Below are 24,298 nucleotides of genomic sequence, written 5' to 3' on the forward strand. Positions count from 1 at the left end.
ACAACGCTGGAAACAAGTAAACCACAGTTTACATTCACTCAATTTGGTGCGACAAGCTGGCGGGCAGAGGATGAGAGAGAGAGGATGGGGAGAGGTAGCGGATGGGTGGGGAGCGGGAACACAGTGTGGCAATGGCAGAATCGTGGCGTGGTGGTGGCACGCTCATCTTCAATTTTTCTACGACGACGTCTCTTTGGGCTTTGGGTCGGGCTCACACTCGTGTAGCAAGACTCCCCTTACTCCCCCCACAAAATGCCCCGTTCCCCCTCAGTCAGACCACGACTACACTGGGGGTTAAAGGGAAGACAGAGAGAGAGCGGGAGCGCGAAAGAGAGAGAGAGAGAGAGAGGGAGAGAGAGAGGGAGACGAGTAGATCTGCGCAGCAAGATGAGTGGTTGGCAAAAATGTTTGAATGCGATCACGAACTTGACCTTTCACATAACCTCAAAAAGGCAGTCACTCAGTCAAGTCGCGAGTCCAAGTCAACTTCGAATCCGTTGCTGCAACAACATACGCGCCATGTTAAGCAGCAGCAGCAGCAGCAACAGCCAAAAATAAGAACAAGGAGAGACCTGTGTGCAGTAGAAGACCTGTAAGCCTGTATGTCTTTCCTGCCTGGGTGTCAGCTACAAACTGCAAACTCGAGCATAATTAAAAAACAATCGCACTCTCTCTAACTCTCTCTCTTTCTCTCTCTCTCTCTCTGTCTCTGTCTCTGTCTCTGTCTGGCATTGTGCGGGCCAAGGCATTTGCAGTCAAGGAGCGGCATGTTTGCCTGCCTGCAGTTATGAGTTGTTCGTTGGACTCGACTATCGCTCGAGATGCCAAAAAATCAGCAGCCGCATCGATGAAGTGCAGCAACGGTAACACTACAACAACAATCACAACAACAACAGCAACAACAACAACAACATGCAACTAAATCTTGCATATCATTCAATGAAGTGGAGTGGTTGGTTAGAGTGGAGCGCAGTGGATTGGATTGGTTGGCAATGTTGCAGCGTCTTAAGGTCGTTCGCTTTGGCAACGACCCGCGTGTCGCCGCATCTACTTAACCTGAAAGCCTATGCCCCCAAGTGCCCAAGAAGAAGAGTAGAGGACTACAGACCGAGTCTTTGGGTCTCGAGTCTCGATGGGTAAGGCACCATCCAACATTCAACGTTCAACATCCACCAGGCAGCGTCACCAACGCCTGCACCAGCTTCTTGCTGCTGCCCCCCTCTCGCTCTTTCGGTCGGTCTATCTCTTTCTCTGTCTCTCCTAACCGGCTATGCGGCTAGTTCAACAGCTTTATTTATGGGCTGTTTGGGTAGCTTAAATAAATCAAGTTGTAGTTGTTTCGCTTTAGCTGCAACGCTTCCCAGCCTGCAATTAGACTTGGTGGGAATTCGCACTCGAGCTTATGCGAATTCTGCAGACGGTCTTTTAGCTCGGCATTTTCACAGATTTTTTTGTTTTTGTTTTTGTTTTTTAAACTATACCCTGTAGACGTTAATCGTTAGAAAAATTATAGATGGGTTTTTACCGTTACTCATCTATTTTAGGGGATCTATTTCTGCGCTAGTGTTAACTTTAACTTAACTGTATTAACCCGAAATCTGCCAAATTGCTTTATAATTGGTTAATAGGTGTAGAAAATATTTGGAAAGCTCTTTAAGTTGTATTAGGGAGAAAACAAGTAAAGTTGTAGAGCTTATAGTATATAAAGATCATACATTTAAGGCATAAATTGAATTCAAGATCAAGAAAATATATATTTTTTAAGTTTTCCTATCTTGATCAACGTTTAACTTCCAGCTGCTCAAGATTGGAGAGAGATTAAACCAAAATCTTATTTTATATTAGCCAAAGCACTTTTACAGGGTATTTTCTAGTCAACCAGTTGAATATACACATTTTTTTTGTGGCTGTCTTTTGTGCCTCATTCAGTTCATTCGCAGTTTGGGGCTATCGGCTATCGGCTATCGTGGCCGCTGCCTAATTGCATAATTATTTAAAAGCTATAATTTATGTAGCCAAATAGTCAAGTGTATACACATCCAATACCAATACCAAATATATATAAGGCGATGCTGAATGACCGTTAAACTTGAAAATTAAGCTGAACTCTGTCTCTCTCTCTCTCTCTCTCTCTGTCTCTCTCAATCTTTCTGTCTCTTTCTCTGACTACCACACACACAGCACAGCATATCACAGCCATTATGTGCCGTTTGTTTTACAAATTTTAACGCTATTTAACACATTTGCCACAGTTCCGCAGACAAGTCGCGCGTCTCTCGTTGGTAGCACGCCATAAAAATCGTGGACCTTAAACCATTAACACGTGAACCCAAAAAAAAACGGAGACAACTAACTGCCGACTAGAGCCTCTCTCTGCACTTCTCATTCAGGCATTCCGTATTGACAAAATTAATGATGCCCTCACTAATATCATGCCTAATTGATTAATATGCACAGTCGCCGACTCGACTCTTTATATTTTCTGTATTATATACACAAATATATATAAACACTTCTTTTTTTTGTTTTGTTTTTGTTTTTTTGTTTTTTGTTTTTTTGTTTTTTGTGTGTGTAACTCTTAGTCGATTTTCTAATGAACGCAACGCGTTTTTGGCTGTTAGCTGTTAATCTTACTGTATAGCCATTTAAGGCAGCCAACAGCTCTGCTTCTTAATTAAATTATGTGTACCGCTGTTGGGCACCCTACGGCCAGCAGCAGCAGCAGCAGCAGCATATAACCACATAACCATATAACTATCCATCTATTAATCTATCTGTGTATCTGTGTATCTATCTAAGCAAGGCAACCATCCATCTCGAAAGATAGTCTCTCTAGGCTGATGATGTCGATGTCGCTGCTGATGATGAGTTGAGACTCCGGAACGGGTAAAGTACCACAAGAGTTTTGGGGCGTTGCTGTTAACTTCACACACACACACACACAGTGCGCCAAGTCAAAGAGAAAGGCTGCCAAAAAGGTCAAATGGTCAACAGCTGGTGGTCGGTCAAGTGGTAAAACCAACAAGAACTAAACAACACCAGCAACAACAACAATAACAACAATAACTACAACGACACACGCTCTCTATGGGCTTGTTAGTTGCGCTAGATTGTGGGCCTGCCTACCCTCTATCCCCCTCCCCACTTCACTTAACTCTTTTTTTTTTGTTTTTGGGTTCTGGCTCAGTGGGTAACTAACAGCTGTGGCTCATTGTCGTTGCGTTAGAAATGGAGCTCCGCTTAGAGAGAAACAGCGTGAATCGGATTTTATGGGCCCACAAGTGATTTCCATGATGATTACGAGCGTTTGCTTCATGCTTGCAACAAGTTGCACGCGGCCAGTGTTTGCTCACTCGCAGCTCACATTAAATGGAAATGGAAATGGAAATGGTATCGGGCAGAATGGGTAAATAATACTGCGCATGTCTTATCATTAACTAAATGAGCTGTATGTGTTTTGATGCTTAAGCATTAACTGCCGCATTAAAATTTGGATGCGTTTCGATTTTCACTTTCACATCGAACAGTTTATTAATGAATATTTAAGAATTTAGTGATAGTAGGCACTTAACTTATATCCCTGCAGAGCATTAATAAATATATGAAAAAAAAACAAAGAAACTTTAACACTGAAATATTCAATCAAAATATGCAAAATAAAAATATAAACAAAAATACAAAAACAAATATGAAAGTGAAACCGGAACGCGGCTACTTCTGGATGAGTTAGTTTCGTTTCAGCCAAGGACGACGAGAAGCCAATATTACACAAAATCGATAAAAGGTTTTTGTATTTAATTAATCTTGAAACGGCGATTTGCATTTGAAGATAAAATATGCAGATTATGGCGCAAAATGTCACAGAAAATTAAAAACTAGACTTTTTATAAACGTATCTCAAATAAAAAGAATTTCAACGGTTAACTGATTAATGAAGGTGTTTATATCATCTATAAATATATATATATATATGCAGATACATAGCAACAGAGATGCGAAAGTCTTGTCAACAAAGGTTGATATAAAGTCAAATTAAGTTTAGGATGTGTTTTTTTTTTGATGTCATTAATAATCTGTGGTTTTAGAAGTATAGCAATTCTTGTTGATCTTATAATGGCAGAAACTTTCCAATAATCAATTATGAATACGCTTCAAAACCTAAGCTTTCAAAAACAATTTAGTCTACATTTAAATCTTAAGCGTTTGTTGTGGCTATCAGCGAAAACAATTTATTTCTCTATGGCTCGAGCACAGTCAACACTTAAACACTTAAAAGCTACCACAAACTTTTCCAAAAAACTTTCAACTTTCATTAAAGGTTCCGCTTAACTATAAAACCAAAATGTTCTGCTTATCAATTACGAATTATTCACAAGCCACCCACAAAAAAAAAGAGGAGAAAAAAAAACGAGGGGCGGCATCGTGCAACCTGCCAACTGTTATAATTAAAAAACCCGCCTTCATTTTAGGATTTCACCCGAGATGCAAATTGGTTTCTTCTCAATATACATATATTTATATATATTATTATTTTGTTTTTGTTTTTGTTTTTTTTTGTTTTATTTTTTCAGTTGACCCGCTTAAAAGAGTCAACTTCACGGAGATGATGGTTGATTAATTACTCGGAACCACATATGTTAATGCTCTTGGCCTGGCCAAGAAAACGGTAAGTGTTGTCCAGACAGGGCTTAAATATGTATATGTATTTCTATATATATGTGTGCATATGTATATAATTAGCAACTTACCGCGCGGCGAACGCAAACTCAAATCAACTGGTTCAACTTGAACCGGAGGGCCCTCTGCCTGCAAAAGACAAAGAGAGAGAGAGAGAGAGACAGTGAGAGAGAGTGAGAGAGAAGCAGAGATAATGGTTAAGAAAGATCATCATAATCGAGAAGAGCATTAAGAGCGCTTGGCTTATTAGCTATGCAAGTAAACAATAAGGCCACGTCTAATCAAGTTTGACAAAATGCTGCTGAGAACACGATTATGGCCCAAAAGGGAGGGCTGCTTGAGAGTAGAGTGTGTCTATATATTATCTATATATTATCTATATATATATAAATTTATAGTATATGCTGTGAGCTTATCTCGTACACTCGATCTATAACGCTGCGTGCTTGGTAGCTGTTTGGGGCTTATTGAATTCAACTGCGTGGAACCGCAAATGACTTCCGTCGATGCTTCTGCCCCATATGGGAAACCGCAAGCAATTGTTGCGCATTGTGCGCTTACGAAATCTTCGACCAATAAACTAACGGCAATAAAACGAAGCGAACAAACAAATAAAAAATATAAAATACAAAACAAAAAAAAAACGAAGCGAAAAAAAATATGAAAAAAATATTTATATATAATAAAAACTATAAAAAAAAAAGTTGGTATGAAAAACAGTTATTGGCTGCCCGCAGCGCAATAAAACGGATAAATTTTAATTTAGCACTGCATATGCATTGGCCAAAACGATTTGAAGTTAAAGCCAACTTTTGATGCTGAAAACTGTTAAGTGGAGGTGCGAAAGCGCCAACACTTCGACGGCCCGAGAGCTGGAGAGCTTTTGGCCCAAACGGATGCAGCTAGCTTGCTGTGTTGCATATACAACAACAGCAACAACAGCAACAACAGCAGCAACAGCAACAACAACAACAACGAGAATAACAGCAGCAACAACGCTGTGATTTTTGCCCAGTGGGCAACAAAACGACAATTGTCAAGCTTGTAGCGCAAATTATGAAAAAATGTCAGCGTCGAGTGGGCGATTTACAAGCCGGGCCAACTTCTAGATGCTGAGACTTTTAACACTTGGCCACAGCCACGCGATGTCTCATACCCTCTACACATATCCGCTAGCTAATTGGGTATGCTGAAATTTTGAAATCAATTTAATTATTTTCCTACTTTGTTGTTGTTTTCCTACTAATGTTTTGGCTTTGCCGTTGTGTTGAGCTCGTTTATTAAGATAATCAGTAGTTTTTCTTTTAATTTCATGTTTAACACTTGTAATTTTATTTCAGTTGAAGAATCTTTCAAAGTAATTTTGAGCTTGGGTTTTATAAAATTTCCAAAACTACTTAAATTGTAGTCTTCATTTTAATAGGAGATAAGAACCATTTCAACTCTTGTTATTTCTCGTAATTCTTCTTCTAAAATGTCTTGTTGAAATATTATTTAAATCTACTTACTTAGTAAATTCTAGTTAATAATGAAAGTAGACACTCGCTGTAAAATCAGCGTTTCATTCCCATTCGTTCCATTTGAACGTCAAGGGTGCAAAATGATGGTTGTGTGTAGAATTTAACTAGTCTTATTAATTAAAATTTGCCAATACTAATTTCTAGACATTATCTATTGCGCCTTGTAATTTACCAATAAATATCGTATCGAGATCTCTTGTTATTTATGTGCAGTTAATGAAAAGTCGCTCGCTTGCTGCTAGTTGTGGTAATTACAAGGTATTGGACTAGTCGATAACCCCGCCCTCGTGCGAATGCTGCTGCATTTATTTATACAAACAAATGCTCATTGCCTTTGAGAACAACATTAGATTAGATAGTTTGTCTTCGATTGTGTCCGGCAAGAGGCCGCTGGGGCAATTGGCAATTGCCAATTCGCAATTGGCAATAGGCAATAGTGTTGAATCAAATGCATGCAATCTGGCATGACTTTTGGGAAGCTGTTTATTTCTATCTAACGTATTGCATTTGACAACAACTTCATTGGGACCCAGCCAGATACCAGATACCCGATACCAGATACCAGATACGAAGGTCCGAGATGTGAGATGTGAGATTCGAGATGTGAGATTCGAGATGTGAGATTCGAGATGTGAGATTCCAGATTCGAGATTGCAATTGATATGCGGGCCCAGCAACTGTTCAGCCATTTTATCTAATTGCCTTCGCTTAACTGTGCTGATTTATTGTCAGTGATCACTCGTTCTGACCAAGTGAGATACCTCAAAGCCCACCCCACTCTCGCCCGCCACCAAGCCACCCCTGTCCACCTAACATGCCCTTCTTTATGATATTGTTATTGGCGTTGCAATTGTTGCGCTAATTTGTGTGAGACGTGCGGAAATTTCTCATAGGCGCCGAACGAGAGGAGTTGACTATTAGACCTGAATGCTCAGAGCTGTCTACACTCTTCACTCTACTCTGACACCCCTCTCTGCCCCCTCCTTGTGCTCATGTGTTGATGGTTGATGGTCAGTTTTATGGATTGTTCGCCGATCTGCGGTATGTGCGCTGGCAAATGATATTTGCAGCAGGAATTTTTTGGCCAAAGAGCAGAAAAACACAGGCTGCAGAATAAAATAGAAATGTTGCTGATGTTGTTGTGCGGCTCTTTTGCTTTGAGCAGCAGCAGCATGCAATTTGCGCCCCGATTGATGAGTTTTATAAGGCGACCAATTGCAGAACTGGGAATAGTTTGCTAGTTGTCATTAATGCCAACAGACAGACGGATAGACAGACAGACTGTTAGACAGACGGAGCGTAGAACTATATCACTTACTCAACGCGAGTCTGCAATGAGTGTCATACACCAAGTGCAAATTGCATTAATTGATTGGGCAATTACATTGCTTGATGTGATTCGATTTAGGTTTTATAGCAGACCTGAATTCTAAAGATTTATATGATAAAATACGGATTAATTAGCTATTGATTTTTCATTGTAAACGCTTCAGCAACAACAAGGAAAGGCTTTGCCTAATTGATTAGCCATTAATCTCAGTCCGTTTTTAGTGGAACAAAATATTCTTTAGCTGCTCTTGGAACTTTTCTATAATGTAAATATGTCAAATGATTTTTATTTAAGGTTGATTTGTATTATAAACAACAATTCGACTAGTTTTGCGATTTACATTAGAATGCAGAACTAAAGTTGATACATTTCTTTCACAATAAAATCCCGCTTTTTATGTAGGATCTTTACCTGATTTGATGTCTTACAAAAAACTTTGACTTCCTCCCAAGCACGCATCTATTTTACTGAACTTATAACTCAAAATATTTAGCTGCTTATTCTTAAAAAAGGATTTCCCTTTGGAATAATGCTGACTTCAGCCAGACTCTTTTCTGCCGAGCAACGCTGAAGCTGCAGATGTTAAGGACCCTCAAAGTATCATAATTAGTCTAAATTCTCAGCAGATACTTTTGATTTAAGCAAAGATTTTCTTTGATTTGGAATTTATGATTTTTTTCAATTGACTACATTTATTTAATAAATAATATTTAAGCTTAATTCTAATTAGAAGTTAAGCATTTTTAAATGTATATGGAAACTCACCTCCTTTGCTGACAGAGGGTCGGATCCCAGTCCATTCTGCAACCGAAAAGCGAAGAGAGCAAGTAGAAGAAGAAAAAAGAGTGTGTGAAAAATGTGTGTAGCCTAATTATGCAAGCAGCTCTTGGCCAACGAAGGTGTTGGCCAAGTCAAGTCGAGTCAAATCAAGTCGGGGCTTGGGTTTAGGGTCTCTGTTTTCCATAGAGGGCAAAACAAACAGGCCAAGAGGCAAAAGGGAAATGGGAACTAGAGGTAAGAACACAACTTGACACAACAAGGAACTACATAGTTAAGGAGGGTGGATGTAAGAGGCAGGTTTGTGGGGTGAGGAGATGATGGAGAACTGAGAACGGGGGCACATGGCATATGGCGTTGGCGTTGTCGTTGTTTTGGAGTCGAGTGGTGCTTACCATGAAAACCATTAAATTGTAAAACGTCTTACAAAATAATAATTGCCCGCGCAACGTTCTGGCCACGTTACGGAACTGCAACTGCAACTGCAACTGCAACAACTGCAACAACAACGATGACGATGACGATGATGATGACGACGACGATGACGACGACGACGGCGACGACGATGGTGCTTGAAATAATCGCTGCAACTATTGTAGTTAGTCTCTATTGTCGCAGCAGCAGCTGTTGTTGTCGTTGCTGCTGCTGTTGTTGTTGTCGTTGCTGCTGTTGTTGTTGTTGTTGTTGTTGGCGTTGTTACCGTTTGCTTCTGCTGCATGCTACCCGCCAAATCAATGACAACAAAACACACACACTTACACACAACAACAACAACACTGAAGCGCAGGCAGCGAGTGCAACGCACCAAGCGGTCGCTAGTTGCAATTTAAAAATTGGTTCCTCTTCTTCTTCTTCTTTTTTTGTTTTGTGTTTTTGTTTTTAGCGACGGCGTCGCAGCCAACGCGGCGTCAGCAGCAGCGACGTCGACCGCCGCATTGTGCAAAAAGATAAAACAAAAACAACAACAGCGAAACTTGCAGACGAAGCGAAAAGCTTTTCGGTGCGTGACGCGTGCAGAAAGCGGGTGGCGTTGGGCAATCAGGGAAAGAGACGGGAGAGAGTGAGACGGGGAGACGGAGAGACGGAGAGAGAGAGAGAGAGAAGGAGCTTGGTAAGCTTAGGCCATAGGCAAATCACATTTGATGAGGCGGCAGGGCAGAACCGTTAGTTGTTGTTGTGTTTTTTTTTGTTGGTTGTTTGTTGCTGTTCCGTTTGTTCGCTTTGTTCCTATGATTGCAGCTGGGTTTGCAAGGCGTCGTAGAAACGCAATGGAAACTCATAAATACATCCGGTGGGTCACTTATTAGCACTTAGTGCGACAGCTTCCTGGGCGGGGGTGTTACACACACATACACACACGTCGCACACACAGATACACACATTGACAATGTGTTTTTCTCTTGCATATCCGCTCAATTGCCGCGGGCGCAACAAACAGCAATCAACACAACAACAACAACAGAGACACACACAACACACGCACACACACGCGACGACGATGCACACTTAATTCGATCAACAACCGTTGTTGTTGTTGTTGTTGTTGTTGCTACTTTTGCTGGTGTTGTTGCTGTTGCTGTTGCTGCTGGGGCGTTGTAATCACGCGCTAGTTGCTGTCGTTGTTGTTGTAGTTGTAATCAGTAAGAGGCTAGGCACATGCTACGCCCCAACGGGCTGCCGCGTGTTTTCTACGTTTTTCTCTTTTTTTTTCAATTTATTGACACTCGTCTCTACTCACTAAGTATATGTTTTTATGTATGTGTGCGTGTGCAAATTACAGCACATCCGTCATTTTAATTTCACTTAAAACGCCATTTAAATCAAACGCTAAACGCAAATAACACAACGAACAACGCACGCACGAACGGACGCACGCACGCACGCGCAGAGCAAAAAATGTAGTCGAAGATAAGCCGGCAAAAAACGTAAACAGTGCAAAACGACGGCCTGCAAGCGAAACGCATGGGAATTGAAACACAGGCGCAGCAAAAGGAGCAAATGTTGTACCGAATTGAGTCGAAGCGCGACACACGACCGACTAGCGCCACGTTCGCTGCTGGAATGAAACGTAGCCCAGCGCAAGACAAGCAAACATGTTGCGAGCACGTTGCTAACGAACGAAGCTTGTATGAAGCACGGTGTGCGATTGAGTGTATGTGTGTGTGCGTGTGTTTGTATGTGTGTGCGCCAGTTTGTTTGTTTTGTTAAGGTGGAGCTAGGCTAAAATGACAAGTTGGCGCGCATATTATTGGGTGGCCAACTGTTTACATTGTCTCACACACATGCATAGAGCACACACTCATACATGTATGCGAGACAATGTAAACAGTTGGCCACCCAATAATATGCGCGCCAACTTGTCATTTTAGCCTAGCTCCACCCTTAACAAAAACAAACAAACTGGCGCACTCACTACAAACACACGCACACACACAGAGAGAAGCGTGACAAGTGGTTTTTTGTTTTTGTTTTCTGCTATTTTTGGCGTAGGTGTTTGTTGGCGCCAACGTTTCTCATTGGCTGCTCGACGCTCGCCGCTCGTCAATTAATATAACAGCACATAAAGCTTTTGCTGTGCATGTGTTTGACAGCTTTTTATCAACAAGGCTTGTTAAATGTGTGTGTTTTTTTGTTGGTTTTCTTGTTGAAGCTTAATCTTGGCAACTGCATCTACGCAAACGAGGCGAATTCGGCGCTGCGCAAGCTGTGGGAGTTTTTTTCGCGCTCTCTTTTTTTTGGCTATTCGCTTTGACTGCACCGTTAGCCGGCTGATCCACTTTTCCACGCGCTTTGACGACCATTTTTGGTAACAATAAATCGTGATACATCATCAAAAGTCAATTCAAATATGTAGACAACTTTAGTTTGTTTTTGCTTTGCGCGGCTCTGCTCTGCTCTGCTTGCTGACATGCCGCAAATGCCAGCAAGGCAACAACAAAAAAATATTTTAATTTTAATTGATTGTCGAGCGAGATTTACGTGCACCAAAAGTTGCTTCTCACGCTAACAAACACACAAACACACAAATACATACATACATACATACATACACATCGCTGATGCAGGATTAGGATTGCAATTGTCAAAATGGAAAGCACGCAAAATATACAAAAAAAAAAAGAGGAAGGCAGAAAAACTTTTAAGTGCGCACATTTCTTATAAGAAAATGCATTTTTTGCTTTTTAACGTAAAGTTTTTTGTTTTGATTTTTTTTTGTTGCTTTTCGCATCTTAAATCAACATAAACGCAATTGAAATCAATATACTACGTGACTTAAGCGTGGCCAATGCGTAAAAAAAAAACGGCAAATCACTCAAAGCAAAACAGAAAAAACACAACAAAAAAAAAACAAAACCAACAAAAAATGCCAACAAAATCAATCAAAAACACAACAAATGATGTGCCATAAAAGCACAGCTAACTAGAAAGTGCTGCATACTTTTGAGAGCTGCGCTAAAAAGTTGCCATAAAAATGGGAATTTATGACTCAAATTTCCTTTTGCTTTTCCTTATTGCAGTCCTTTATTGCATTATGTTTGTTTCTCTTTCACACGTTTGCGATCACTCGGTTAGCTAAGACAACAACCGTACCGCTTTTTATGTTGGCCGCGCCAAAGTATGCAATGCATTTTGAAACGAAGAGATTTTGTTCTGATCAATTTATTAGAAATAAATTAAATTAACAATCAATTAACATGGTATAAAGATAAACGCATTATTATTGGTCATATACTGTTGGAGTTGCCCGCCAGGTAAGCAAACCCGAGCTGAGAAAAAACCCTCGCAGTGGTTTTTCTGCAGGACCTTCGCTCGCTTTTGGGTTAGGTAAGCGCGTCAGGACACGAATCCGGCCGTATTTTCCAGCGGAAGTTCGCGTCGCGCATTAATCGGGTATTTTTGCTCCGCAGGCAGGCGGATAATTATATCCGGAAATTTGACTTTCTCGCTCGTATTTTGTGGATTTTTCTGTGTGTTTTTCTAGTTGAGATTTATGACTGTCTAGTCGCATGTGTGTGTGTGTATGTGTGTGCGCGAGTGTGTCTGTGTGTGTGTGTGGGAATTTACTAATTACATGAAACCTAATGAAACCTTTTTGTGGTGTTTCCCCATTTGGATTTTTAATGCAGGGTTGAGGACTTAAGTTCCACGACTCGACAACTAAATCGAAATAAATTATTAGATAATCGACTGGATAAACTTAGATTAACAAGAATGTGGCTAAAAAGCTAAAAGATCCATAGCTAAATCCACCAAAATATCGAAACTATAACCATTATTTTTAATGATATACTTAATTTAAGTTAAATCATAATTAAATTCACGTATTAAAGATGACTTAAGTTGGTCTTTAAACATATACTTCTCAATAACAACGCCCAACTTTATTAAAATAATTTTAATACTTCTTTCAATGACAAATTAACTAATTTCATGCATATTATTGAAATAAAATCTTTAAATTAAGCATTTAAATTTCTTATCTTTCGAATATTATTATTCCAAGCTTAGCTTAAAAATACAAGCTCAGATTTATCATTATTTTTCCCAGTTTCTGCGCTATTTTTTATTTGTTTTTAACTTCTTGGCCATTTCTTACACATTTCCCAGTTGCTTTTTATTTACAAAGAAATCGCAAAAATAAAACCAAAACCAAAAAAACAAAAGAAATAACCCAAGTCTCTCTCTCCCCCTTTGTCCCTCTCCCTCTCCTGTCTCCCTCTCTCGGCGACTAAAAACCCAGGCGCCGAAAATTGCAGCCGCTGAAAATCCAAGAGCGAAAGCGAATTGAGCACTGACGTCATACCTGCCGCAACGGCCGCCATAGGCCCAGCAGCAGCGCTGCGTACGTTTGCGTGCGCGAGAGCGAGACAACTGGTGTGTGGCGCACGCAGCGAAGAGCGAGCAGCGAATGGCAATTGAGCTCTGCGCAAAACATCGATCTGAGCAATGGCCGGCAAGGATCGTGCGTCAGTTGAGTTTCGTCATTGCCGCTGCGCGCACACACATACCACAATTAACGGTAAACTTAGATCGCGGGGCGTGAAATATATAAAAAAAAAAATATTTAAAAAAAAATATAATATAGAAATACTTTATATGCAATTGTGCAACGTGTTGCAAAGTGAAACATACAAAATTGAGTATCAAACGATGAGCGCACGCTCCGCGTCCCCCAAGGTGCTGCTGGACATTAGCTACAAGCCAACGCTGCCCAATATTATGGAGCTGCAGCACAATGTCATCAAACTCATCCAGGTGGAGCAGCAGGCCTACATGCAATCGACGCCACACTACATGCAACACCAGCAGCTGCAGCAGCAACATCCGCAACAACAGCAACAATATGCGCCACTGCCAGCGGATTATGCGGCATATGGCATAACGGAACTGGAGGATACGGACTATAATATACCCAGCAATGAGGTGCTCAGCACCAGCAGCAATCACAGCGCTCAAAGCAGCCTGGAGCTGAACAACAACAACAATCAAAACAACTTTGAGCAACAGCAACAACAGCAGCAGCAGCAGCAGCAACAGACGACGGCAGCAACAGTTGCTGCTGCTGCTGGTGCTGTTACTGCTGCTCCACATGGCTATATCCTCAATGAGCATGGCAAAAGGGCGCGCGGCAGCAGCGACTACAACGATTGCCAAACGGATGTGTTATCCTTGCAGCCCGAGCACAAGAAACTGTTGCAACAGCAGCAACAGCAACTCTATGTGGACTATTTGCCCACCACGGTGGATGAGGTGGCAGCAGCGCAGACCCAAACTCAGACACAAACTCAGGCACCAACAACACAACAACAACAACAGCAGCAGCAGCAACAAAATGGCTGCATTTCCCCACTTTCGCACTCCCATTCGCACTTCGATTTTGCCGGCGATGAGGAGTTGCAGGATCACAAGCCACATATCTTCAAATATGGCATCTATCCGCAAACAATTGCTCCCTTGCAACAACAGCAACAGCAGCAGCAGCAGCAACAACAACAGCAGCAGCAGCAGCAACAGTTGCATTTTCAGAGCAGCTATAGATCTGGGTAAGTGAAATCTATATATATAAATATATATATTATCTGAGTTGAGATCTTGTGCAGATAAATGCATCAAGTTAACAGTTGTTGGCATTAAATCTGAACAATCTTACGATTGTTGCTATGACAGCTAAAGTAAAATCCTTTTGAGTCACATCCTTTATGAAAAATGGAAATATAATATTCAGAAAATTCGTGATTTTTTTTGTTGACATTCGAAATTTGTTTAAAAAACACTGAAAACATGCCTGAAGTCAGCAAAAAATATAGTTAAATTATTGAAAGACAATCTTAAATAGTTAATCCCAAAGAAAATATAGATAAGATTATAGGCACTCTCATATCGATTGACAATAATACATCATGTCTGTATATATATGCAGTCCACATTCTTTTATTATTATATTATTTACATCAATTATTTAAAGTGCATTTTATACAATTTTTTATATGTATTTAAATGGTTTGAAATTAGAATTAATAACTTTGCCAAAACGATTTAAATACATATAAGAAAATACTTACAGAAAGTAACTTTTCTCTGAAATTGTAGCTGGAATTATATCAATTATCAATCATTAATTAATCAAACAAAAATCAGTAAAATATTAATGAAATTCCATGCACATTTAAGTTTATACAATTTGACAGACAATAACAATATATATATATATATTTATAGTTGCTATCTCAATTAAGCATTAATTAAATATATCGATCCTTGGGCACTTTCACATTACAGCCAGAATTACGATGCCTACGAGCCAGCAAATAGTCTGAATGGCAGCACATATTCCAGCTCCGATCGTGATGATATGGAGTATGTGCGCCAAACGGCGCTCAGCTCTGTGGGTGGCTATGCCAAGAATGAGGATGAGTTGGAGGATATGTCGCCGACGTGTCTGGTCGATGATAGCAGCCTGATGGATGCCAGCGATGTGGCTGGGAAAGCGTTCCGCAAACCGCGTCGCCGCCTGAAACGCAAACCGAGCAAAACGGAGGAAACGGACGAGTTCAGCAATCAGCGGGTGATGGCCAATGTGAGGGAGAGGCAACGCACCCAGAGCCTCAACGATGCATTCAAGTCGCTGCAACAGATCATACCCACCCTGCCCAGCGATAAGTTGAGCAAAATCCAAACACTCAAGCTGGCCACAAGGTAAGTCTAGTCTCCTCCAGCCGGGATTTTGCTGAGATACCTGGTCTTAACTACAAAGCTGGAAATTTGGTGGCAATTTCAACAAATATGCATATATTAAAAAGTATTTTATGTGGCCAAGAAACAAGTCCAGTTCTTAAAGAAGACACAAACGCTTCACAAACAAATTTGAATTTAAATTCAAAAGTCATTTTTAAATTCATTTAAAATATTGGTAAAAATATCTCATTTTTTCGTGCTTAAAATATTCGCACTTCAAGTTCATTCAAGTCTTAATTTATTTACTTTTGAATTCAGCTAAAATATTCAAATTTCTTCTTGCTTTAAATATTTACACTTGAAGCTCTTTCAAGAATAATATTTATAAAAAATATCTACAATCTTAATCTTGCTTATTTCAATTATTTATAGATATATTTAATATGTTTACTAATCAAGCTGTTCGCAACTCTTTTCTTGTTTATAGATACATTGATTTCCTGTGCCGCATGCTTAGCTCCAGCGATATATCGCTGCTGAAGGCGCTGGAGGCGCAATCATCGCCAGTATCGCCGGGCTATGGCAATAATAATATGAATATTAATGCCAGCACACTGCTTAGTGCCGCCAATGGGGCCGAGGCTGATCTCAAGTGTCTGCGCAAGGCGAATGGAGCACCCATCATTCCGCCCGAGAAACTCAGCTATCTGTTTGGTGTGTGGCGCATGGAAGGCGATGCCCAGCATCAAAAGGCATAGGCAAAGGGCTGGGGAAGTAGTCGGACTTGGAGTATTAACAGGAGGAGGAGCAGGAGGAGGAGGAGTCGTATCGATTGCCATTGGGGCTTCCAGTTACTGAACAAAATGAATACACACAGCGTGAATAATTCCAATGCAAGTGCCAAAATCGAGCACTTGCAGATCTTTCCATATCTTATAGATGACTAAGCTAAACACACATTATTTAAACAAAATATGAGAAAAAAAACACAAAGAAAAAACCAACTATTGTTTAGGTATAATTTTATGTACTAGCGCTAACTAAATTAAATTGTATAAATTAAACAAAACTATAAAAAAAAAAACAACAAACAAACACAATTTTTTCATTTCTTATTTCTTTCTTTTTGCCCCAACAAATTAGGCGCGAAAATGTTCGACGTTGTCGCCATTGGGGGGGTCTCGACAATATATGCAATATACATAAATTCACATACATTTATGTAGGATACATACATACATACATACAGACGACGACGACATACTTAGAGCGTAACGTCATGCCACAGACAGGCGGCAGCATTTATGTATCTCAAAGATACAAAATGTTGTATCTGTCGCTCTCTCTCTCTCTTGCTCTCGCTCTCTATCTAGCTGCTTCATGGGAAGAAAAACAAAAATCGAAAATGGCAACCGGAGACGGCAAGAAAGAGGGTTGCAAGCTGGGCAGGGGGGAGGAACACCATCCACATCCGGTGATTTATGTGCATTTGTTTAATTCTCTTTTTTTTGTTGTTTTCTTTGTTTTTTGTTTTTGAGGTTTTCTTTGGAGTTGTTTTTAATTTTTGTTTTTATTCCGCTGCTGCACATAAAAAGTGTTTACAATGTGTACACAAAAGTATTTATGTCGCCAAAACTGGCTATTTAAAATGCTCATAATTAGCTCAGTCAGTTGATTTAGCCCGTGGAAAGCGCTTCAAAGGCGAACCAAATATCATTTTTAGTTGCATGACTTAATTGCTTTTTAAATGACAGCTGGCATGAGCAGTTTGAGTTATATACAAAGTACGATATCCCATAGATATATATATATATATATATATATATAGACATACAGTACAGAGATAAATATCCAGCCAGACCAGCCATCGTTGACAGGTTGTTGCAGCTACTGCACAGCTCATAAGTGGGCTAGATCAAGAACATATATGCATATATATATATATATATATATATATACAAATAGATACTCACTTTGCACACTTGTGAGTGTTTTTGAATAAGTGCTACTAAAGTGTGTGTGCCCATCTATCTTTCGCTATCTAAATCGTTTGAGGTGTCAGCTGAAAGGGGTTCATTTTGAACCTAGAAAGTCAAGTGTTTGTATCTTAAATGGAACAAGCTTCAAATTAGATGTCATTTAAGGGTTGAGCATTTTGAAAAACTATAATTTTTCTTTCTTTTAAATGAAATTAATCTAGAAGAAAGTATATTATATAGAAAGTATTGGAAATCATATTCAATTCAGTTTTAGATGTAGAACGATCTCTAAAATGATGTTTATACTTTGTCACTTATAACATGAATTTCAACAGAAAATCCGTTTGATCAAATTTAAATGCATTATTAATCTAGAAGCCAATCCATTCATAAGAAATTATCTTTTTTTTTTAAGATTTTAAGCACCACAATTGAATTTTGATGGATAGACTTCTTACATGAATTTCTAACTGAAAAAGTGTTTTGCAATATTAATCTAGAAACCAAACCATTCACAAAAATGTATTGTTTTTGAAATTAAATTCAGTTTCGTCAAAGATATGACTGTAGAATGTTGGGAATCATATCCATGTGGATATTTGAGGCTAGACTTTCAGCAAGAACATCATTTAAAAAAATAGTTTTTAAACATTGATGCAGTTTTAATCCAGAGGACAAATCATTTATAAAAATATATTGCTATTGAAAATTGGCTTGGTTTTGACAAAGTTATGGCTACAGATGAATTTGAACCGTTCCCAAGAGGATTTGAAGTTGAAACTTTTAACAAGAATTTCGACTGAAAGTTGTGTTTTCAAATTATAATGTAGCATTAATTTAATGAACAAATCATATTCAAAAAGACATTATTTGTTCAAATCAGTGGACAAATCTTAATCAGTTTGGATCAATCTTTAATTATAAAGTCAATATCCTAAACTCAATCAGCGATTGCACTTGACTTTAACCCCTACAAATAAATGAGAGAATTTTGAATATTTTTCTTGTTATTGGATACCAAAAACTCTTTCTGTTTTCGAAAGCAAGACAACATTTTTAGTTCCACTCAAATGCAATATCGAGCTAGAGTTTCCCTGAAACGAAGTTCTTCAAACAGAATAGAATAAAGAAAACCACCTTGATGCGATGCGGTGACTACCCCAACTCTGAAACTGTCAACGCCCCCCAAGAAAAATACGTAGTTGATTTCTTTACCCATGTTTTGAATATTCAGGCACCTAAAAAGCAATCGAAGATCATCTCAAATAACGCGGCGCATAAATTGTGTAACTAATTTTAGAAAATGGGCATGAGCTGCTCACACACACACACACACACACACACACACACACACACACACACACACACACAATACACACACGATCCTCACAGCAAGGACGAGCCATTTTCAAATTTTCTTTCTTTTATTATTTTTGTAGGTCTTTGTTTTTTTGCATGGCCAATTCACATGGCTGTTAAGCAGGATTGCTTTGCGTTGTTGTGCGCACATGGGTAATCAATGGCATGTGCTATGCGCCTGCGAATCACAGCGAGGACCTGGCCAAGGACCTCATGTCGTTTACCCACCAAGTTTTCCCAAACATATGTGACAGCAAACAGCTCAGCTCTGAGTTCGACTCGTAAATGAAATGAAAACAATGCGTGTGGGAGTATGCGAAGGATGCGTGTTGTGCTATTGTCCTTTCTATTCTTTTCTTTTCTTCTTTTTCTTCCAACTCGGCTGAGGCATTCCCTGACTTTAAGTAGGCGCCGCCTGGCAGCGCCTAATGGTTCCCTTTGACTTTGTAGCTATGTTTTTTTTATGTTATTCTGATTCATTTTCAGCGCTTCATTCAAAATGCCTGCAAATGGGCGTTGAACCAAGCAATGCTCATATAAATCATAATGATTGTTTCCTCTTTTTTTAATATTTATTTTGTAGTTTGCCTGCCATGTTCTAGTTTTAATTAGTTGCAGTTTTTCACTGGAAGTGAGTCGACATGAATGAACATTAAATTTATCTACACAAATACTAAAAATGTTGTACTAAATAGCCATAATCGCTGAATGTACAAAGAGAAACCATAAAGCTATTCATTTAAGACTCATATTTGCAATGTTTTCAAAGAAAACTTTAACAGCATATTTTAAATAGTTTTGGTTGTTTGTTTAAGCTTATAAAATGTATATTTATTTATCCCAGATATGGATAAAGTGCCATCAAACTCGAAGAAAGAAATGTGTGAGGAAAACTCAGCTTGCAGTAAGACTAAATAATATTTAAATCGGCAATCGCAGAATATAACTTAGGGAAATGCACACAGTATATGTTAAATATTAATGGAATTTATTTATGATTTCTATGAATGGCTATATTTATTGGCAAAACCATAAAAACAATATCTAAAAACAATTGCGGGTAGTTGAAGAGCGCAGACAAACATATATATATATAGATACATGCCCCCATATATTGGTGGCAACACGGTGTGTCCAAAAAATATACGAAGCGTTTCAGATTTCAAAGTGCGAGTAACGAACAACGGAAGCCCGAAACGTAGATCGGGCACAAGCAGGAGATGGAGCAGGAGCAGGAGGAGGAGGAGGCGGAGGCGGAGGAGATGGACTGCTCCTGCATTGTGTGACCCAGAAGGCACCCGTACTCATTTGTGGCCCGCTGATTGATTTTTAGTGAGAAGCAGCGCTCCTCGCGCTCTGTCTGCCCCACACAGTTGGTAGTTAGTAGAACATCTGCTTCATGCAACGCTGCAAGCGACAAAATATGCACAGACTGAGTAATTAAAATCAATATAGACTCGTTTTTCGAGGTGTTCACACACATTTTTCAGTTCGAACTGGGCCCAACAACAGCCAAATGCAATCAACAGCAAATGTAGTCTGCCAGCCTCGTCTTCTTCTTCTTCTTATTGTTGTTGTTGCTGTTGTTGTTGTTGTTGTAGTTGTTGTAGTTGTTGTTAATATTATTGTTGCGAGTGCATTTGGCAATCAATCAACGATCAAAGTTCATAAGTTGACCCAGCTGACTAATGGCAAACGCCCGACTTGCCATCGAACGTCAACAGCAGCAGCAGCAGCAGCAACAATCAGAGCAGCAGCAGCAGCAACAACAACAACAAGTTACGCTAATGTACGAGTCGATCTAATTTGTATACATTGACGTACACACTTACATCAATATGTATTTTAGTGTATTAGTATCTGCGTACATCCAATAAAAAAAAAGACTTGTAAAAATGTTGCTGCTGACGCACACTGAACGACTGAGAATTACCCTGTACATATTATACAATTGGAGAATTTCGTATGCATAATTTTTAGCAGAAACAGCTCGTTTTTAGTAGGTTTTTTCACAAGTCGATTTCAAAGAAATATTTTAACTGGTTTCAGTCAATGTTGTTAGCTGCCAGTAAACATTTTTTGGCAACTCCAGAAAGTATGCTATATGAAATAAAACACGTTTAAAAAATGATTAAAATGCAATGCATGCGAAATCTATATATAAAAAAAATATAAGCAAACCAATTTATATGAAATCAATATATTAAAATGGAAGAATTTTAAAAAGTTCTTTTCACACATTTTAAATTATTTTAAGGATCGGTTTCTCACTCACTCTCTCTCTGTGTCTCTCTCTGTCTCTCTGGGATGTCCTATCTAATATGTATCTTTTCTCGCCATCTCTCTCCCTCTCTCTTTTCTCTCTCTCTCTTAGATCAGTATATATCTTGTCTACAAACTTACCCATGTAATGTTATTATTAAAAGAAGCTTAACCATCCCTCTATCTCAATCTACCCCTCTCTCTCCCCTTCTCTCCTTTCGCCAAACCCTCCCATGCAGTGGATATACCCTCTAGGATCATTATTTTTAGCGTAGTGTATAAAAATCGAGTAGTCGCACAGAGGCGTGAAAGGGGGGTGGCAACTGAAAACAAACCGACCAACCAACCGACCGCTTGCCTGCCAGCCAGCCTGCCTGCCTGACTGCCCCTCCGTACTGTGTCCGTCCGTCAATTTGTCCGTCCGCTTTGGTAGCGGTTCTCTCGCGTCGAGCGCATAAATATTTTGCTTTTATATTTTTTCAGGCGAAGATGGAAGATGCGCACAGCACACCAACACACACACACACACACACATATAAGCCCCTATATGTAGTTGTAGTTGTTGTCTATAAACAAAAAATGGGTCCATAAAAAAGCACAGAGCCCAAAGACGGACAGCGACGCTGGCAGCGACGTCACGTCAGCGTTGGCGGTCGCCAAACGAATAAAAACAAAAAACAAAGCAACAAAACAACAACAACAACAACAACAAATCGCCGCACTTTTTGTTTATTTACACAAAAAGATTTTAGTGACTCGGGTAGGCAGCCAGGAAGTAACTAAGTAAAATGGTTGTTTGAACTCCCCAGCCAAAAAACAAAACGAAAAAATGAAAAAAAATGAAAAATAAAATACCAAAAAAAAAACCCGTTTACAGAGTTGCTTTTGCAAAATGGTTGCCTGATTGGTAGTTGTGCTCGTCGTCGTCCTGCTCGTCATCAGCCTCTGCTTATTTCTTCACAGTTTTCTGGGAAGAGTGTCCATCATTTGCATCATTTGATGTAAACGCTTGACACTTTGCGCCACATCCAGAGGCGAGCAAGCCGCAAGCAGGCAACATCTGGCGGCAAACCCGAAAAGATTAATTTCTGACAGCGCGGGAGCGTCCCCAAACGCAAATCATACATGTATACATACATAATGTATATGTATATATATATATATATGTATGTATGTGTAGAGTTTTATAGTTGCTGATGGACACTTTGATGCGCGTTTTCCACGCCACGCTTTTCACGGTCGCGCATCCATCAATTCGTTGCTGCCGCCTGTCGTAATTTAAGACATTCAAATAGAAATGAATTCGTATTACATTTATTTTGTTTTATTTCTTTCTTTCTTTTTTGGGTGCCGGGCGTCAATGGGTCTCTAAAACTAATCATGTGCCAAGCGCGGAGACATAAAACATCGCTGCCACTTGACAATATAGGAATATATATATATATATACATATATTCCTCTCTCTCTTTGTTGGATTTGCTGTTTAGTACTTCATTATAAGCGCACTAACGATGTTATTTTAATGATCTCAGACCAAAGAATCCACTTGACAAAATGCAGCAGCAGCAGCAGCAACAACAACAACAGCGCCTCAAGTGTTTCACACAAAAGGGGCAAGAAGTCTCTGAAGGGTAACACATATAAATACATATTTATATACAGCCCTACATGCACATATTTATATATATATACATATATATATTTATGTATATACTTTGCTGCATTTCATTTTCCCATTTTTTTTTTTTTTTTTTGCACAGGCAGACATATTTATGCGCCTGGCAAATGTGTGAAAAAGTCCGTTTGAATGTCGGGCATTTCTTTGGTGCCTTGTTAAATTTGTTGTTGTTGTTGTTACTGTGTATATATAGAGTTATAGTACTTATATATCTGGTCGGGGTACTGTTGATTGGCATAGCTATAAAAATTCTTAGTGCCCCCATGGATGAGATGCCATTGAAAGTTGTTGTCGAAAGATGATGCCCAATGTTAGCCAGGTATTCCCACATCAAAAGGGGAATATGCAAATAGTGTGTAAATCTGAAGCAAGTCCAAGTTAAACAATAATTAATCAATATTATATTAATTTGTTGTTTTATAATTAGTCACACACTTGATAAAAAAAACTTGCATAAAATATTAGTCTGCAAATAAATTATTTAAACAAGCATTTAATATTTGTATTTGTTTATATTTAGCTAGTTGATTGAACTTTTGCAAATTGCTGCGAGATGCACTAAACCTGTAAATGATTCAGTTGATGTTTCTATACACAAATAGTTTATATATAGTAAGTATACCTATTGCAGGGAAAAACACTGTGACGTCCCTGATTAGCTGCCATATTTTGTAATCGGTTTGCAATAGAACACAACTGCATAAATTGATGGGAAAGCCGATTTGTCGATGAAACGTAATTAATACCCATTAAAGAAGAGAATAGTGTCGGAGCTTGCTCGACTAATCAATGCAGTTGCTTAATCAATATGAGTAACTATTTATTATCAGTTTATTCTTACTACTAATACTTATATTGCTGATATTCGTTATTCAACATAATTCCAATAAGTGCTGGCAACTTCAGTTTTGCTTTTGTCTACAGATATTCATTATTTATTTTCGTCTTAAACTCCAAATCATGTGTTTTGCCATTTACAATTAACCTCGTTTCAAAATCCCCGATGAGTGCTTGCAATGCATTTGCGCGCTGCTCTTGAGACAATTTAGGCTAGTCATGCAAGTCTGCAGAGCGAACAAAATATATATATGTATGTAAATTGTGTGTATGTACAAATGTGCGTATGCTGTACAAAATCTAATAAGCATGTATGTATGTAAGTGCATGTTAAGCTTTGCTCTTGCACTTGTCTGCACACAGGGAAGGGAGAGGGAGCAAAGCAGCGACAATGCAACGCATGAATTGTTTGTATAAGAGAGATAGAGAGAGAGTCAGTGATGGAGAGAGGGAGAGAGACAGTGAGAACGGGAGGGAGCAAGCGTCGAAAGAAGAACACAAAAAAGAATGCCGAAGAGTGCAGAGTGAAACACGTGTTTCGAATTAAATGCAATCGTCTCTTCCCCTGCACGTCTCCCCCCACACCCCCTCCACCTTGCACTAAGTCAACCATCTACACCACTCTACTCGGCTGCGTGCAGAATTTCTAATAGCAATTTCTTTGGCCTCTCTTTTTCGCTCGCTGTCTTCGCTGGGCGACATT

At 39.3% G+C, this 24,298-nt stretch overlaps 1 protein-coding gene and 1 long non-coding RNA gene across 2 annotated transcripts; one reads left to right on the forward strand and one right to left on the reverse strand.

Annotated features, from left to right (window-relative positions):
* Nucleotides 1–4,760: 4,760 nt before the first annotated feature.
* Nucleotides 4,761–8,815, reverse strand: LOC116805040. The gene is made up of 3 exons (XR_004364989.1): nucleotides 8,700–8,815; nucleotides 8,293–8,328; nucleotides 4,761–4,806 (listed from the first exon to the last, which is right to left on the reverse strand). It is a non-coding gene; the product is annotated as an uncharacterized LOC116805040 (long non-coding RNA).
* Nucleotides 8,816–13,349: 4,534 nt separating this feature from the next.
* LOC6560489 (protein twist) lies at nucleotides 13,350–16,512 on the forward strand. The gene is made up of 3 exons (XM_001985711.2): nucleotides 13,350–14,348; nucleotides 15,085–15,501; nucleotides 15,968–16,512. Exons 1-3 carry the CDS (start codon nucleotides 13,402–13,404, stop codon nucleotides 16,236–16,238), a joined length of 1,635 nt encoding a protein of 544 aa, XP_001985747.2. The 5' UTR covers nucleotides 13,350–13,401; the 3' UTR covers nucleotides 16,239–16,512.
* The last annotated feature ends 7,786 nt before the right edge of the window (nucleotides 16,513–24,298 follow it).

This window comes from Drosophila grimshawi, unplaced genomic scaffold (genome assembly GCF_018153295.1).
Source record: "Drosophila grimshawi isolate 15287-2541.00 unplaced genomic scaffold, ASM1815329v1 contig_1367, whole genome shotgun sequence".
NCBI classification, from domain to species: domain Eukaryota; kingdom Metazoa; phylum Arthropoda; class Insecta; order Diptera; family Drosophilidae; genus Drosophila; species Drosophila grimshawi.

Bases quoted from the DNA above. Each gene is read 5' to 3' on its own strand.
- LOC6560489 (XM_001985711.2), top strand. From the start codon at position 13,402: ATGCAATTGTGCAACGTGTTGCAAAGTGAAACATACAAAATTGAGTAT. The intron at 14,349-15,084 runs GTAAGTGAAATC...TTCACATTACAG, and splicing joins CAGAGCAGCTATAGATCTGG to CCAGAATTACGATGCCTACG. The intron at 15,502-15,967 runs GTAAGTCTAGTC...TCTTGTTTATAG, and splicing joins ACACTCAAGCTGGCCACAAG to ATACATTGATTTCCTGTGCC.